At 38.7% G+C, this 12,250-nt stretch overlaps 2 protein-coding genes across 2 annotated transcripts; both read left to right on the top strand.

Annotated features, from left to right (window-relative positions):
* The first annotated feature begins 2,271 nt into the window (after positions 1–2,271).
* Positions 2,272–10,034, top strand: LOC135675129 (granule-bound starch synthase 2, chloroplastic/amyloplastic-like). The gene is made up of 9 exons (XM_065185405.1): positions 2,272–2,510; positions 3,616–3,882; positions 4,247–4,895; positions 5,066–5,130; positions 5,404–5,481; positions 5,567–5,677; positions 5,848–5,892; positions 6,765–6,938; positions 8,801–10,034. The coding sequence occupies exons 1-9, from the start codon at positions 2,397–2,399 to the stop codon at positions 9,755–9,757; spliced, it is 2,460 nt and encodes an 819-aa protein (XP_065041477.1). The 5' UTR covers positions 2,272–2,396; the 3' UTR covers positions 9,758–10,034.
* A 688-nt stretch (positions 10,035–10,722) lies between these two features.
* Positions 10,723–11,181, top strand: LOC103997838 (inactive protein RESTRICTED TEV MOVEMENT 2-like). Its single transcript, XM_009419168.3, has one exon. The coding sequence runs from the start codon at positions 10,723–10,725 to the stop codon at positions 11,179–11,181; it is 459 nt and encodes a 152-aa protein (XP_009417443.3).
* Positions 11,182–12,250: the final 1,069 nt, after the last annotated feature.

Here is a 12,250-nt window from a genome sequence, read left to right as displayed (position 1 = left end):
TTTTCCAGAACTCCTACTCCTTTGGGTTCAGCATAATTACCATACTTTGGTGCCACTAACCTAAAGCACAAGATGAATCAGATCAGTAGGTCCAATTCATGTTGCCAATGGAAAAGAAAATTCAGAAGATCTGCTTCAAATTTGCTGTTCACATTCACTGATGAACTGACTACACCAAGCTAGGCAGAGGCACAAATAAATCCACCCATAGTTTCTTTTACTTGTGTCTGAGATCAACACGCAAAGATAAGTCACAGGATCAAGTACCATAACCCGGTGCCCTCTCCTGGCCAAGGCCTTGGGTAACTCTCCAACAACATCTCCGAGCCCACCTATAAGAAATCATCAGTAAGTGTTAGTTCAAAGAAACAACAAGTGGAAACAATTCATTTTAGTGCTTGACAATGGTAAGCAAGCGCAATTACAGCAAAAAAAAGGTGACTGTAATGTCAACAAGCGATGGATGTGAGTGCCTGTTTTGGACCATGGAGCACATTCCGCGGCAACCACTATGACGTTCATGGCATTTGGGTTAGAAGAGTCCAAGATTCGTTCCTTCGGTGACTCCTCTTGTTGCTCATCCAAAGCTTGGATATTTGTTACTGCAGAGACCTCAAGGTTCTCATCTTCCATGACATAAGAATTAGACGTGTCAGGAAGAACTGGGAGTGTAACATGAGGCTGAGATTGCTCTACGTTGGCTTCTCTTAGTAGCCCAAGAGCGTCGGCCATGGATTGCTCAACTTCTAAGCCATTTATGGGTTCATCCACCTCATCAGCAATACCAGCTTCAGTTGTGTTGACTGAACATAATCAGAGGAATCATTAGTTCTCCGAAGCTCTCCATTGTTACCTCCATCAAGGTTTGAGAAGCTGGTTCCTTTTCTTTCGTACCAACACAATCTTTTGTGGATGATGCTAGTTCTCTCCTTTCAACAATCTGCATCAAGTTGAGAAGATGAAATCGACATGAATTCGCCTATATATATACACACAGTGTTACAGGCAGCTACATGTGTAACCATTTTTTTCATTTTTAATGCTATTTAAATTATGTGTCTTTATTAACAAAAGATAAATTTACAAGATCAACTAAGCCATAAAGAATAGTCTTGTCATGGTGGATACAAGAAACTACTAAACACAAATGTGTTCATTTAAGACACATATTACTCAAAATGAGAGATTCCAATAAGTAGTATGACAAAAGAAGATAGAACCATGTATAAAATGCAAATTACTTTCAAGCACAAAACATATGGAGTAGCTCAAAAATTTTCTTGAAATACAAAATAAGTCCTCTGTATGATCAGAACCTCCATGCTCGGTACGATGGCAGTCTGGACTGTATTAACGGTGATGTCCCTATCATCCTCATCACTATCCTCTTGTCTTTCAGAACTGATGCTTCTTCCAACTCCCAACAATGGTGTTTGGAACTAAACCCACCACTAGTCCATGGTAGACAGCATTCAGAAACATCATCGTGCAAGCACTTCCATTATAACTGATGTGATTGCGTCGGGTATTGCTCTAAAGGATAACAAAACCATTGCCATTTTTATCAATAAAAATAAACAATGGCTTGACATCAATATGTCATCACCATGAAGCAATTTAGGAACAAGGTGTTAAGTTTCTACCAAAACTACCCAAAAAGCAAACAAACATGTAAACAAACAAACAAACAAAAAATTTCCTTGTTCTTAGATGATCAACATGAAAGCAGGGGTCACTTTTAGATAATTAAGAAATTACACATGCGGAAATATTGATCATGTATCAGGACAACTCGCAATTCGTTCCATGACCTCCACGAGTCGCACAAAGAATTCACATCAAAATAACAAGTATGGAGGCCCAAAAAGGCTCTAATTCCTTATGATTTCTAATCAAAGAGATAAGATCGTAAACAATACAAAGAGCTACTCAGGACGACTTTGCTCCTTCGATCCAAGACCAAAACAATTGATGAATATGGACGAAGTTTACTCGTAAATTTATGTCTGAAAGATATTACGACGACAGACTAGAGATAATTTAGCTTCAATATTTATTTTAATTTATGTTAAACAGACATAAATAAATTAAACTAATTTAGAATCATCCTAAATCATTTTAAACTAATTAAGTCTGATTTAATTTAATTAATATTTGGATCCAAATCCAACGACCGGCAAGCCATATACTGATCTATGTGCATTGCTGATGATGATCGTATATGCATCGTACCAATAGCTAGGTCAGCCAATAGCTCATGAACTAGTCATGGGCTTGGTAAGCTAGCCTACAGGCTAGAGCTTTTAACCTAACGGTTGCAGAGACCGACGTGTGTGAGAAAGCGCGAAACCACCTCGGTTGGATCACTGCCACGACCCTACCTCTCCCCGCCCGGAATGTTCTCCCACTGCCTCGCCTCTCCGCCGGCGCTGCCGCCGACGTCATGCAGCGGGGTCGCGTGCCGTTTCCCTCGCAATGGGACGCCTCTCATCTGTTCTCCTTTTTCCGCTGTGAGTTCTCTCTCCACCTGTTGATTTGAGGTGCTCCGATCGCGAGTAAAGAAAGGAGGACGGGTTTTTTTTATCTCATTTCGTCCTCAAAATTAAACAATCTTGTTCGAATTGAAACAAAAGGTTCTCTAGAGAGGGTGTTGCAGTTGCAATTCCCATCTACAATGGTAAAGTTGTTTGTTCTTCTTCGTTCCCTGGCGTTTCATGATCGAAATCCTTTTGGGTCTCAACAGAAGAGTCTAATTGTTTCGCATTGTCCGCCCTCTTCTAGTTTGAAAGTGGTTTTCTGCTTCCAGTGCACCGTCGATTCCTGGCTCTTGCTCCCGCTTTTAGTACAACTCTTTTTGGTGTAGATTATACGCTTCCGATCAGTGTTCCTTGTCCGTGGACACGGACTACTGTTGTTGTTTCATATATGTGATTTGCTCGTCATCTTGTTGCCTTATGTAGTTAATTAACATTATGACTCGATGTTTTTGCTTTTTCTTGGATCCTTCATGGCTTCTTCATTGTCTCATTCTAATCAATGATGGCTATGTTGATCCGTGTTTTCTGATTAACTTCCCTCAACCTAGAGAAAAATTGGCAGATGATAAGAACAATAAACAAGTGAAGACTTTTTATCATTTTAGATCTTTGGGTGGAAAACTATTGTGTTTTCATGTTGTAATCTTGTTGAAGTTAAGGCAAATATTTACATCTTTGTATCTTTTTGTGATCTTATATCTTTGATCAGAAATCATAAGGAATTGGAGCCTTTTTGGGCTTCCATACGTAAAGCTTATTTTGATGTGAATTCTTTGTGCAACTCGTAGAGGTCATGGAACCATTTGCGAGTTGTCCTGACACATGATCAATATTTCCTCATGTTGAATTTCTTAATTACCTAAAAGTGACCCCTGCTTTCAGGTTGATCATGTAAGAACAAGGAAATTGTTTGTTTGTTTGTTTATATGTTTGTTTGCTTTTTGGGTAGTTTTGGTAGAAACTGAACACCTTGTTCCTAATATGCTTCTGGGTAAGCCGTTCATGGTTATCACATATTGATGTCAAACCTTTGTTTATTTTTATTGATAAAAATGGTAATGGTTTTGTTCTCCTTCAGAGCAATACCCGACGCAATCACAACAGTTATAATGGAAGTGCTTGCACGGTGAGGTTTCTGAATGCTGTCTACCATGGACTATTGGTGGGTTTAGTTCCAAACACCCAAAAGAATGGAAGGCTTCTATTAGGAGTTGGAAGAAGCATCAGTTCTGAAAGACAAGAGGATAGTGATGAGGATGATAGGGAGATCACTGTTAATACAATCCAGACTGCCATCGTACTGAGCAAGGAGGTTCTGACCATACAGAGGAGCCTCCTGAACCAGGTCTTATTTTGTATTTCAAGAAAAATTTTGGGCTACTCCATATGTTTGTGCTTGAAAGTTATTTGCATTTTATATATGTTCTATCTTCTTTTGTCATACTACTTATTGGAATCTCCCAATTTGAGTAATATGTGGTGTAAATGAACACATTTGTGTTTAGTTTCTTGTATCCATCATGACAATACTATTCTTCATGGCATTGTTGATCTTGTAAACTTATCTTTTGTTAATAAAGACACATAATTTAAATAGCATTAAAATGAAAAAAATGATTACACAAGTAGCTGCCTGTAACACTGTGTTATGTATAGGCGAATTCATGTTGATTTCAAAACTAATCATAAATCTTCTCAACTTGATGCAGATTGTTGAAAGGAGAGAACTAGCATCATCCACAAAAGATAGTGTTGGTACGAAAGAAAAGGAACCAGCTTCTTACAATCAGAGTAATAGTTCTTTCTCAAACCTTGATGGAGGTAACAATGGAGAGCTTCAGAGAACAAATGACTCTTGGACTTCCTCTGATTATGTTCAGTCAACTGAAGCTGGTATTGTTGATGAGGTGGAAGAACCCATAAATGGCTCAGAAGTTGAACAATCCATGGCTGACGCTCTTGGGCTACTAAGAGAAGCCAACTTAGAGCAATCTCAGTTGACTGAACAAACTACCGCTGTTCAGTCAACTGAAGCTGGTGTTGTTAATGAGGTGGAGAAACCCATAAGTGGTTTAGAAGTTCAACAATCCATGGCCGATGCTCTTGGGCTACTAAGAGAAACCAACTTGGAGCAATCTCAGCCTCATGTTACACTCCCAGCTCTTCCTGACAAGTCTAATTCTTATGTTATGAAAGATGAGAACCTTGAGGTCTCTGCAGTAACAATTGTCCAAGCTTTGGACGAGCAACAAGAGGAGTCACTGAAGCAAGGAATCTTGGACTCTTCTCCTGTGGCTAACCCAAATGCCATGAATGTCATAGTGGTAGCTGCGGAATGTGCTCCATGGTCCAAAACAGGTACTCACATTCATCGCTTGTTGACACAGTCACTTTCTTGATTTCATGCCCTTCTCTTCATCATTTTTCAATTTTTTGCTGTAATTGCGCTTGCTTACCATTGTCAAGTATTAAAATGGGTTGTTTCAACTTGTTTCTTTGAACTGACACTTATTGATGATTTCTTATAGGTGGGCTTGGAGATGTTGTTGGAGAGTTACCTAAGGCCTTGGCCAGGAGAGGGCATCGAGTTATGGTACTTGATCCTGTGACTTATCTTTGCAAGTTGTACTTAGACACAAGTAAAAAAAACTATCGGTGGATTTATTTTTGCCTCTACCTAGCTTGGTGTAGTCAGTTAATTAGTGAATGTGAACAGCCACTTTGAAGCATATCTTCTGGACTTTCTTTTCCATAGGCAACATGAATGGACCTGCTGATCTGATTTTGTGTAAAGTTGAATTGATTAGCTGATTTCACTGGGTTGCTTTAACAAGTAGACTAATTTGCACACATCTTGTGTATTTAGGTAGTGGCACCAAAGTATGGTAATTATGCTGAACCCAAAGGAGTAGGAGTTCTGAAAAGGTACAAGGTTGATGGGCAGGTATTCATCTTTTCAATGTGATATTGTTAGCAGACATCACATAATATATCTTTACTTAAATTTTGCTGTTACTTGTATTTTACAGGACTTGGAGGTTACTTATTATCATGCCTACATTGATTGTGTTGACTTTGTCTTTATCGATAGTCCTGTTTTTCGCCACATTGAAAATGATATATATGGTGGAAACCGACGGGTAATCCTTATTTATGTTAAGTTCATTAAGACATGGTAACCATGTTTTTTTGCTTCTGTTTGTTTCTGAACACTAACTTGAACTTTGTTTTTTGTAGTTTTATAGTTTGACAATGACAATATCAACCAAATCTCATTCCTAGTGATATTTTTTTTAATGTTTAAATGCAGGATATTCTGAAACGGATGGTTTTATTGTGCAGGGCAGCAGTTGAGGTACTTTCCTGAGCATTATTGTGGTTTCTGTTGCTGATGCTATATGGTAGTCATCTATAATTACTAATATTTGGATATCCAAGTGCTTGTCTTACTAGCTTCTGTTTCTTGGAAATGACGATTGATGTATTATTGCATGGGGGTGTGTGATTGCCTTGCTGGCATGGTATTATTGATTGTCATGCCTGTAGGCACAGGCCCGTGTGAGCCAGAATATTTACCAAAACTTGACCGTAGTTGTATGTTGGCTTCTTTGTCATGGTTTGTGATAACACATTCTATATTTTTCTAGCACAATATATTTCAGCCCATGTTGGGGGTATGTCAATCAGCATGGCAACACTTGCATGGAGATATATGATTTTCCTGAAAGATAATGTACACTAATAAATTCATGGTGCTTTAGTCCATAAGCTTATTAGACTGGTTTCAGATTAAAATTTTGAGTCAAATATAAAGGTTGTGGAAACTTCATAAAGAAACATTATTATACTGAGGATTTGTGATTGTCAAATAGGTCATTTTGTAATTTGAGTACTAAGATTCAAGAATGTAAGCCACTAAATTGCCAAATCTGAGTGAATGAGAACAAAGAGACAAGAATGTACTTGCAGTCCTACACTTGAAGACTTTCATGCAAAAGCATTCATGAAGATGCATAGATTTTATTACTTCTTTAAGATCCATAAACCTTTTATCTAAAACTGTTTGGGCATTCTTAATAATCTTAGCTAGCATCAACTCAGTAAAGATCAACTATAGTTTCTTTGTAGGCCAGAAATTGTTTTTGTTAATATAGTTCACAATTTATCTACCAAAATATCCCCTTTAACTTAATTGTCACCTGAAGAAGACTGTCTAAGTTGTTTCAGGTTCCCTGGCACATTCCATGTGGTGGTGTCTGCTATGGAGATGGGAACTTGGTTTTTATTGCAAATGATTGGCATACTTCCCTGCTTCCTGTTTATTTAAAGGCATATTATCGTGATATGGGGTTGATGAAGTATGCCCGATGTGTGTTGGTGATACACAACATAGCTTACCAGGTAACAGCAGTTTCTAGTTTCCATTATCACATAAATGCCTTTGTTCCTATGTCATGTATTGTTAATAATTGGGAATGGTCAATTCATATTTAAAAGTTATAAGAGACCTCTTGGGCTAAATTGTTGACCAACTAAATTAACCATTGTTGTAACCCAATAAGTGTAGGAAAAGATATTTATGAGGCAAATGAATGGCTTGGTTGAAGTTTATTGCTGATACGGTTCAACACGAGGAATAATTAAACCCATGGTTTTCATCTTGGTTAAGACAATTCAATGTTGAAAACGTTCTAGGGTAATAACAGTGCGCTCTTGATCCTTTCTTTGTCCTCATTGTTCAGGATAAATGATAATAATGAGATAACCGGTACACTGTGATATTTACAACACCACCAACACCATACTCTACTAGTATAATCACCAGAAGATTCAGCTGAGGATGCCTGAAATAAATTTGATGCTACTGTGTTTATCTGAAGGTATCACAGTCACTTCATGGATGTATATAGGGCGGGCCATATTACTTTTTTACCATAGTCAATGTAGCATTTTTTTGTTCTTCTTTCAATACAAGATAGGAGGTAGAAACAATTCTTCTAATCCATGATCAACTATACAAATTCAAGATAAGCCTTTTCCTTTCCTGGAGATTTAAATTGCAGCCAGGATCAATGAGCTGGAAAATTTCTTTAAGGTAGATTTATCAGTATGTGGATCTTGTCAATCCTCACAACTAGATTGAAGTGCTATAGGATGAGAGAAGCAAATAGACTCATGTTTCTTGTCCTATCAAGATCTCAGATTGTGTAAGACACTGAATCATAAGAGGTTTTGCAAGGATTTGTTCTCAATGGTCATTATGATATTATCTGAGCCAAAAAGAGGCATTATTTGGTTCCTAGTTATCTCAGCCAATGGGATTGTTATCAGAGATTTCAGTCAATATATGGTAATATGCATTAATCCATAATTATTTGAAATACTATTTACATTTTATTTGATTTTCCAACTAGGTACAAGGCAATGTCTACTGAATCACCATAAGAAGCACAAATTGTGCTACTAATTTTCCACCCAGCAAAAGAATGCTGGTGCTATGTTATAGTGTTTCATCAAAAGCCATCAAAAAATTTGCTCATCATTCTTTAATATTTCTCAAAAATATTTCATAGTCTTTTTAACTTTTTTTAGTATTTAATCTTGCATACTGATCATTGCCCTTTTCTTTTTAATGTCCTACAGATTTTTCTGTTGGTGGAAATTTTGTCAGCTCCTTAGTTATTTAGTTACCTGCTAATATAGTTTTATCTTTCTGCTCATTAATGAACCCTGACCAACAAAATACAACTCCATGATGGACATTCTACACATACATTTCTTGAAAATTGCAGTCTGTTGCCCAATTTTGAAATTGAAATCCAAGACTCTAGTTGTAGGGTGAATGTTAACCACTCTAGTTTGATCCTAAGTTGGTATTTCCAAACAAGATCTGCAAATGCATGGAAATTTAAAAAATGAAAGCACTCAGCCATTAATTTATTTGCCATAAGAAGAGTTGGAATTGGTAACTATATATATAGTGGGGTATTTGAATATGACAGTATCCTCCAGAAGATTCAGCAAAGGGTGCCCAAAATGAAATGTAAGTTTCTCGCATGACTAGCCACTTGATGGACCTTTTGGGTTTGGCTATATACTTCTCTTAACATTGTTGATGTATAGCATTATCTTGTTCCAGTACAATGTAGAATCATCTTTTTATTCAGAAAATGAGGATACAATTTCGGCATTTCCCATGGAGAGTTGCAGCAACATCTGTCAGCATCATCAGGTATATTAATTGAGGCTGGTTTGTCTTCCAGGGCCGTGGTCCAGTTGACGACTTCTCCCTTGTGGATTTGCCAGATCACTACTTAGACCTTTTCAAATTCTATGATCCTGTTGGAGGTGAACATTTCAATATATTTGCAGCTGGTTTAAAAACTGCCGACCGTGTGGTTACTGTTAGCCATGGTTATGCTTGGGAACTAAAAACACCCGAAGGTGGCTGGGGCCTGCATGAAATCATTAGTGATAATGACTGGAAATTTCGAGGTATTGTTAATGGGATTAGTACAGAAAGTTGGAACCCTAATTCCGATGTGTACCTAACTTCTGATGGTTACACCAACTTCTCTTTGGAAACTCTTCAATTGGGCAAGGCCCAATGCAAGGCTTCTTTGCAACGTGAGCTTGGTCTGCCAGTCCTGGGTGATGTTCCTATCATTGCCTTTATTGGGAGATTGGACTATCAGAAAGGCGTAGATCTCATAGCAGAGGCCAGGCCATGGCTTGTCGGTCAGGATCTACAGATAGTCATGCTGGGCACAGGAAGGCGAGACCTCGAAGATATGATTCGGGGAATCGAAAGCGCACATCGCGACAAGGCCAGGGCATGGATTGGGTTTTCTGTGAAGATGGCTCATCGAATCACAGCGGGTGCTGACATCCTACTGATGCCATCAAGATTCGAGCCTTGTGGACTGAACCAACTTTATGCGATGATGTACGGAACTGTTCCTGTGGTGCATTCTGTCGGTGGTCTAAGAGACACTGTGCAACAGTTTGATCCACTCAATGATGTAGGCTTGGGTTGGACCTTTGAAAGGGCAGAGGCAAATAGGATGATACAGGCACTGCAGCATTGTTTAGACACATACAGAAACCACAAGAAGAGTTGGGAGAGACTGCAGGTACGAGGGATGATACAAGACCTTAGTTGGGATAATGCTGCTCAGCGCTACGAAGAAGTCCTTATTGCGGCCAAGTACCAATGGTGATTCCCTCTTCCTTGAAAGGCCTGTTGTTGATGGAACCCTATGCTACCAAGCAATGCACAAGATTTTCTGGTTAATCTTCTACATACCTCACTAGTTGGACATCTCTCGGTGCACGAGTTCATAACTATGTCGCAAGTTTATCTGTACTCTGTGTAATATGTTATGTATTGTTTTTACAGTTTCCTGTGTGAAATAGATGTTGGAGCAGAATTATCTCTAGCCTGCTGCTGTGATGTCTTTAGACAGTAAGTTTACGAGTAAACTTCTTCCATATCCATCAATTGTTTTCCCTTTTGAAAGATATTGTGGTTGCTTTTCATTTATAAGATTCTGACCTCTGGATTAACAAGGAACTACTCTTTCTGCATTGCTCCATGCAACGTTAAGCATGAATCTCCAACGCAGCGAAGCTTGCATTACTTGAGAGCCTTCAATTGGCATCTTTTGTAAGGTTACGATGATGCAAGAATCATAGCAATCTATCCAACCTCAGCAAGAGTGGAATAGAAGAGTGAAGGGCACACAAGGAACTGTCTATATGTTATGTCAAGCTCATGCGTTAGTGCCCATCACATTGCAAGCACCCGATCAGAGTCTGACATGGGAACGAGGCGGCAACCCAGTGTTGGGCAGCGTGCTTACCATGATTTCGTCCCTCCCCACAGGTTGATTCAAGAGGAAGAGGCGGATACGATCGTCGTTTCTCTCGAAGGCATGCTTTCTGTGTTTCAATTTGATCAGTTCTTTAGATTTGATTAGTAGTAACGAAAACAACAGTATGATTCTTTGAGGAATGTTTGTAGAGATCTAAATCATGCAAAGTAACACAATTCTTCGTTCTATTACATATGCATCCGATACGTTTGATGTGCTTCCATTTTTCAAGCATAGGCTTCGTGAAGGAGGAACTCGACGTACAACTCGACAGCGAGGGGAGAGTAGTTGTCAGCGGACAGCGTCCCACGATGGACGGCCGGTGGAGCCGCTTCCGCAAGGAATTCCGAGTGCCGGAGAACTGCGTCCTCGACAAGATCAGTGCCAAGTTCGAGAACGGACTTCTTCATCTTGTCTTCCCCAAGTCCATCACCAAACTTTCTCGGCCAGACGACGGCAGCATCAGGAAACAAGGTGGGGAGGAGGAGACTGAGAAGGTTGGGAAACAAGAGAAGGATCAGGTCAAGGAGGATAAACCAGGGGATGGCGAGAAGAAAGCAGCAGCTCGGGCGGCTAGCCGTGGTGTTGGATTAAGGCTGAGGAAGATGAAGCTTGAGATGGGCGGACAGGAACGTGAACTGCGCGACACCAGGAAGGGGCTCATGCTGGCTTTGGCCGTGGCTGCTGTGGTTTCAGTCGGGGTGGGATTGTATCTGAATCATAAGCTGACTTCCGCACACACAATTAATATATCGATGCTTATATTTTAAAAAATAATATTGAAATCCTTACGCTTTACAAAGTACAATATTTAAACTTAATTTTTCTCATATTATTAACTTTATCGGCAGAAAAAAATTGTACATGTTATCATCATGTGCAAAAGGGCATAAATAAAAAGATAAAAAAATAATTTTATTATATATATTTTATATTATTAATTTCATATAAACTTCTCACTCATATCGTGGAGGTTTTTATAGAAATTTCATGTCGCTTTTCTCCCCCTTTGATTTCCTCCACTTTGGTTGTACTGTGGACGGTAGACTAACAGTGGTGGTGCAAGAGATTGGTAGCATTTGAAAGGAGATCCTGGTGCCACCACACTTGTTGTTGGACCTACTCATCCGTCGTACATCAACACCCCGATGGGTCTTAACGAATCAGAGTGCAAGGATAACAAAGAGGAAGAGGTTGTCTCTTAATCCTGTGAAGGGCAATGGCTAGGGACTCACCGTCACCCCTCTTTCTTGAAGACCTAAATAAGTTTGGGTTATGGGATTTAATTCATCCCTAAATCATATCTTTGTCAACCAGACACTGAGGACCAGCCTGATCGAGTTCATTTAAGAATGAAAGAGATCAGATTTATAATTTGCTACATTTATATTACTCACCAACTAGATTTTATCCTCCTGAATCCTTCCACTTTTACATGACTGATGGATTAGAAAATTATTTGAATAGTGTCAGCTTCGTCTGTCTAAAAAAAACATAAGGATGTTAACTCACGCATATTCTCTATATTTTAATTCTTACAAAAAAAATTTAGCTTTCTAAGTTTATGAGTTTGGAGGAATAAAAAGAGGAGCATATATATTTCTTGCAAAGGCTTTAGTGTAGAATTTATAACATACATATGACTGTGAGAATGCCAATTGTTTAGTGTCTTCTTTATGCTCTATTTCAAGTAGCTAAAGATAGAGAAAGCTTTATCTCAATTTGGGTTTAGAATTAGTCCAATTACTTACATCTCATAGCTCTTAAAAACTGATCCATCTTGCAGCCAATTATCAAACTAATTATGAATTATGAGTCCTTTCACAACATAATTTATAT

The sequence above is a fragment of the Musa acuminata genome, chromosome BXJ1-1, assembly GCF_036884655.1.
Source record: "Musa acuminata AAA Group cultivar baxijiao chromosome BXJ1-1, Cavendish_Baxijiao_AAA, whole genome shotgun sequence".
Taxonomy (NCBI): Eukaryota; Viridiplantae; Streptophyta; class Magnoliopsida; order Zingiberales; family Musaceae; genus Musa; species Musa acuminata.
The sequence above is the reverse complement of the archived record's forward strand: the minus strand, read 5'-3'. Positions and strand labels throughout refer to the sequence as shown.

Excerpts from the sequence above, each read along its gene's own strand:
- LOC135675129 (XM_065185405.1), top strand. The coding sequence starts at position 2,397 with ATGTTCTCCCACTGCCTCGCCTCTCCGCCGGCGCTGCCGCCGACGTCA. Across the intron at positions 5,482-5,566 it reads GGTACAAGGTTGATGGGCAG|GACTTGGAGGTTACTTATTA; the intron begins GTATTCATCTTT and ends TGTATTTTACAG. Across the intron at positions 5,678-5,847 it reads TATATGGTGGAAACCGACGG|GATATTCTGAAACGGATGGT; the intron begins GTAATCCTTATT and ends GTTTAAATGCAG.
- LOC103997838 (XM_009419168.3), top strand. The coding sequence starts at position 10,723 with ATGGACGGCCGGTGGAGCCGCTTCCGCAAGGAATTCCGAGTGCCGGAG.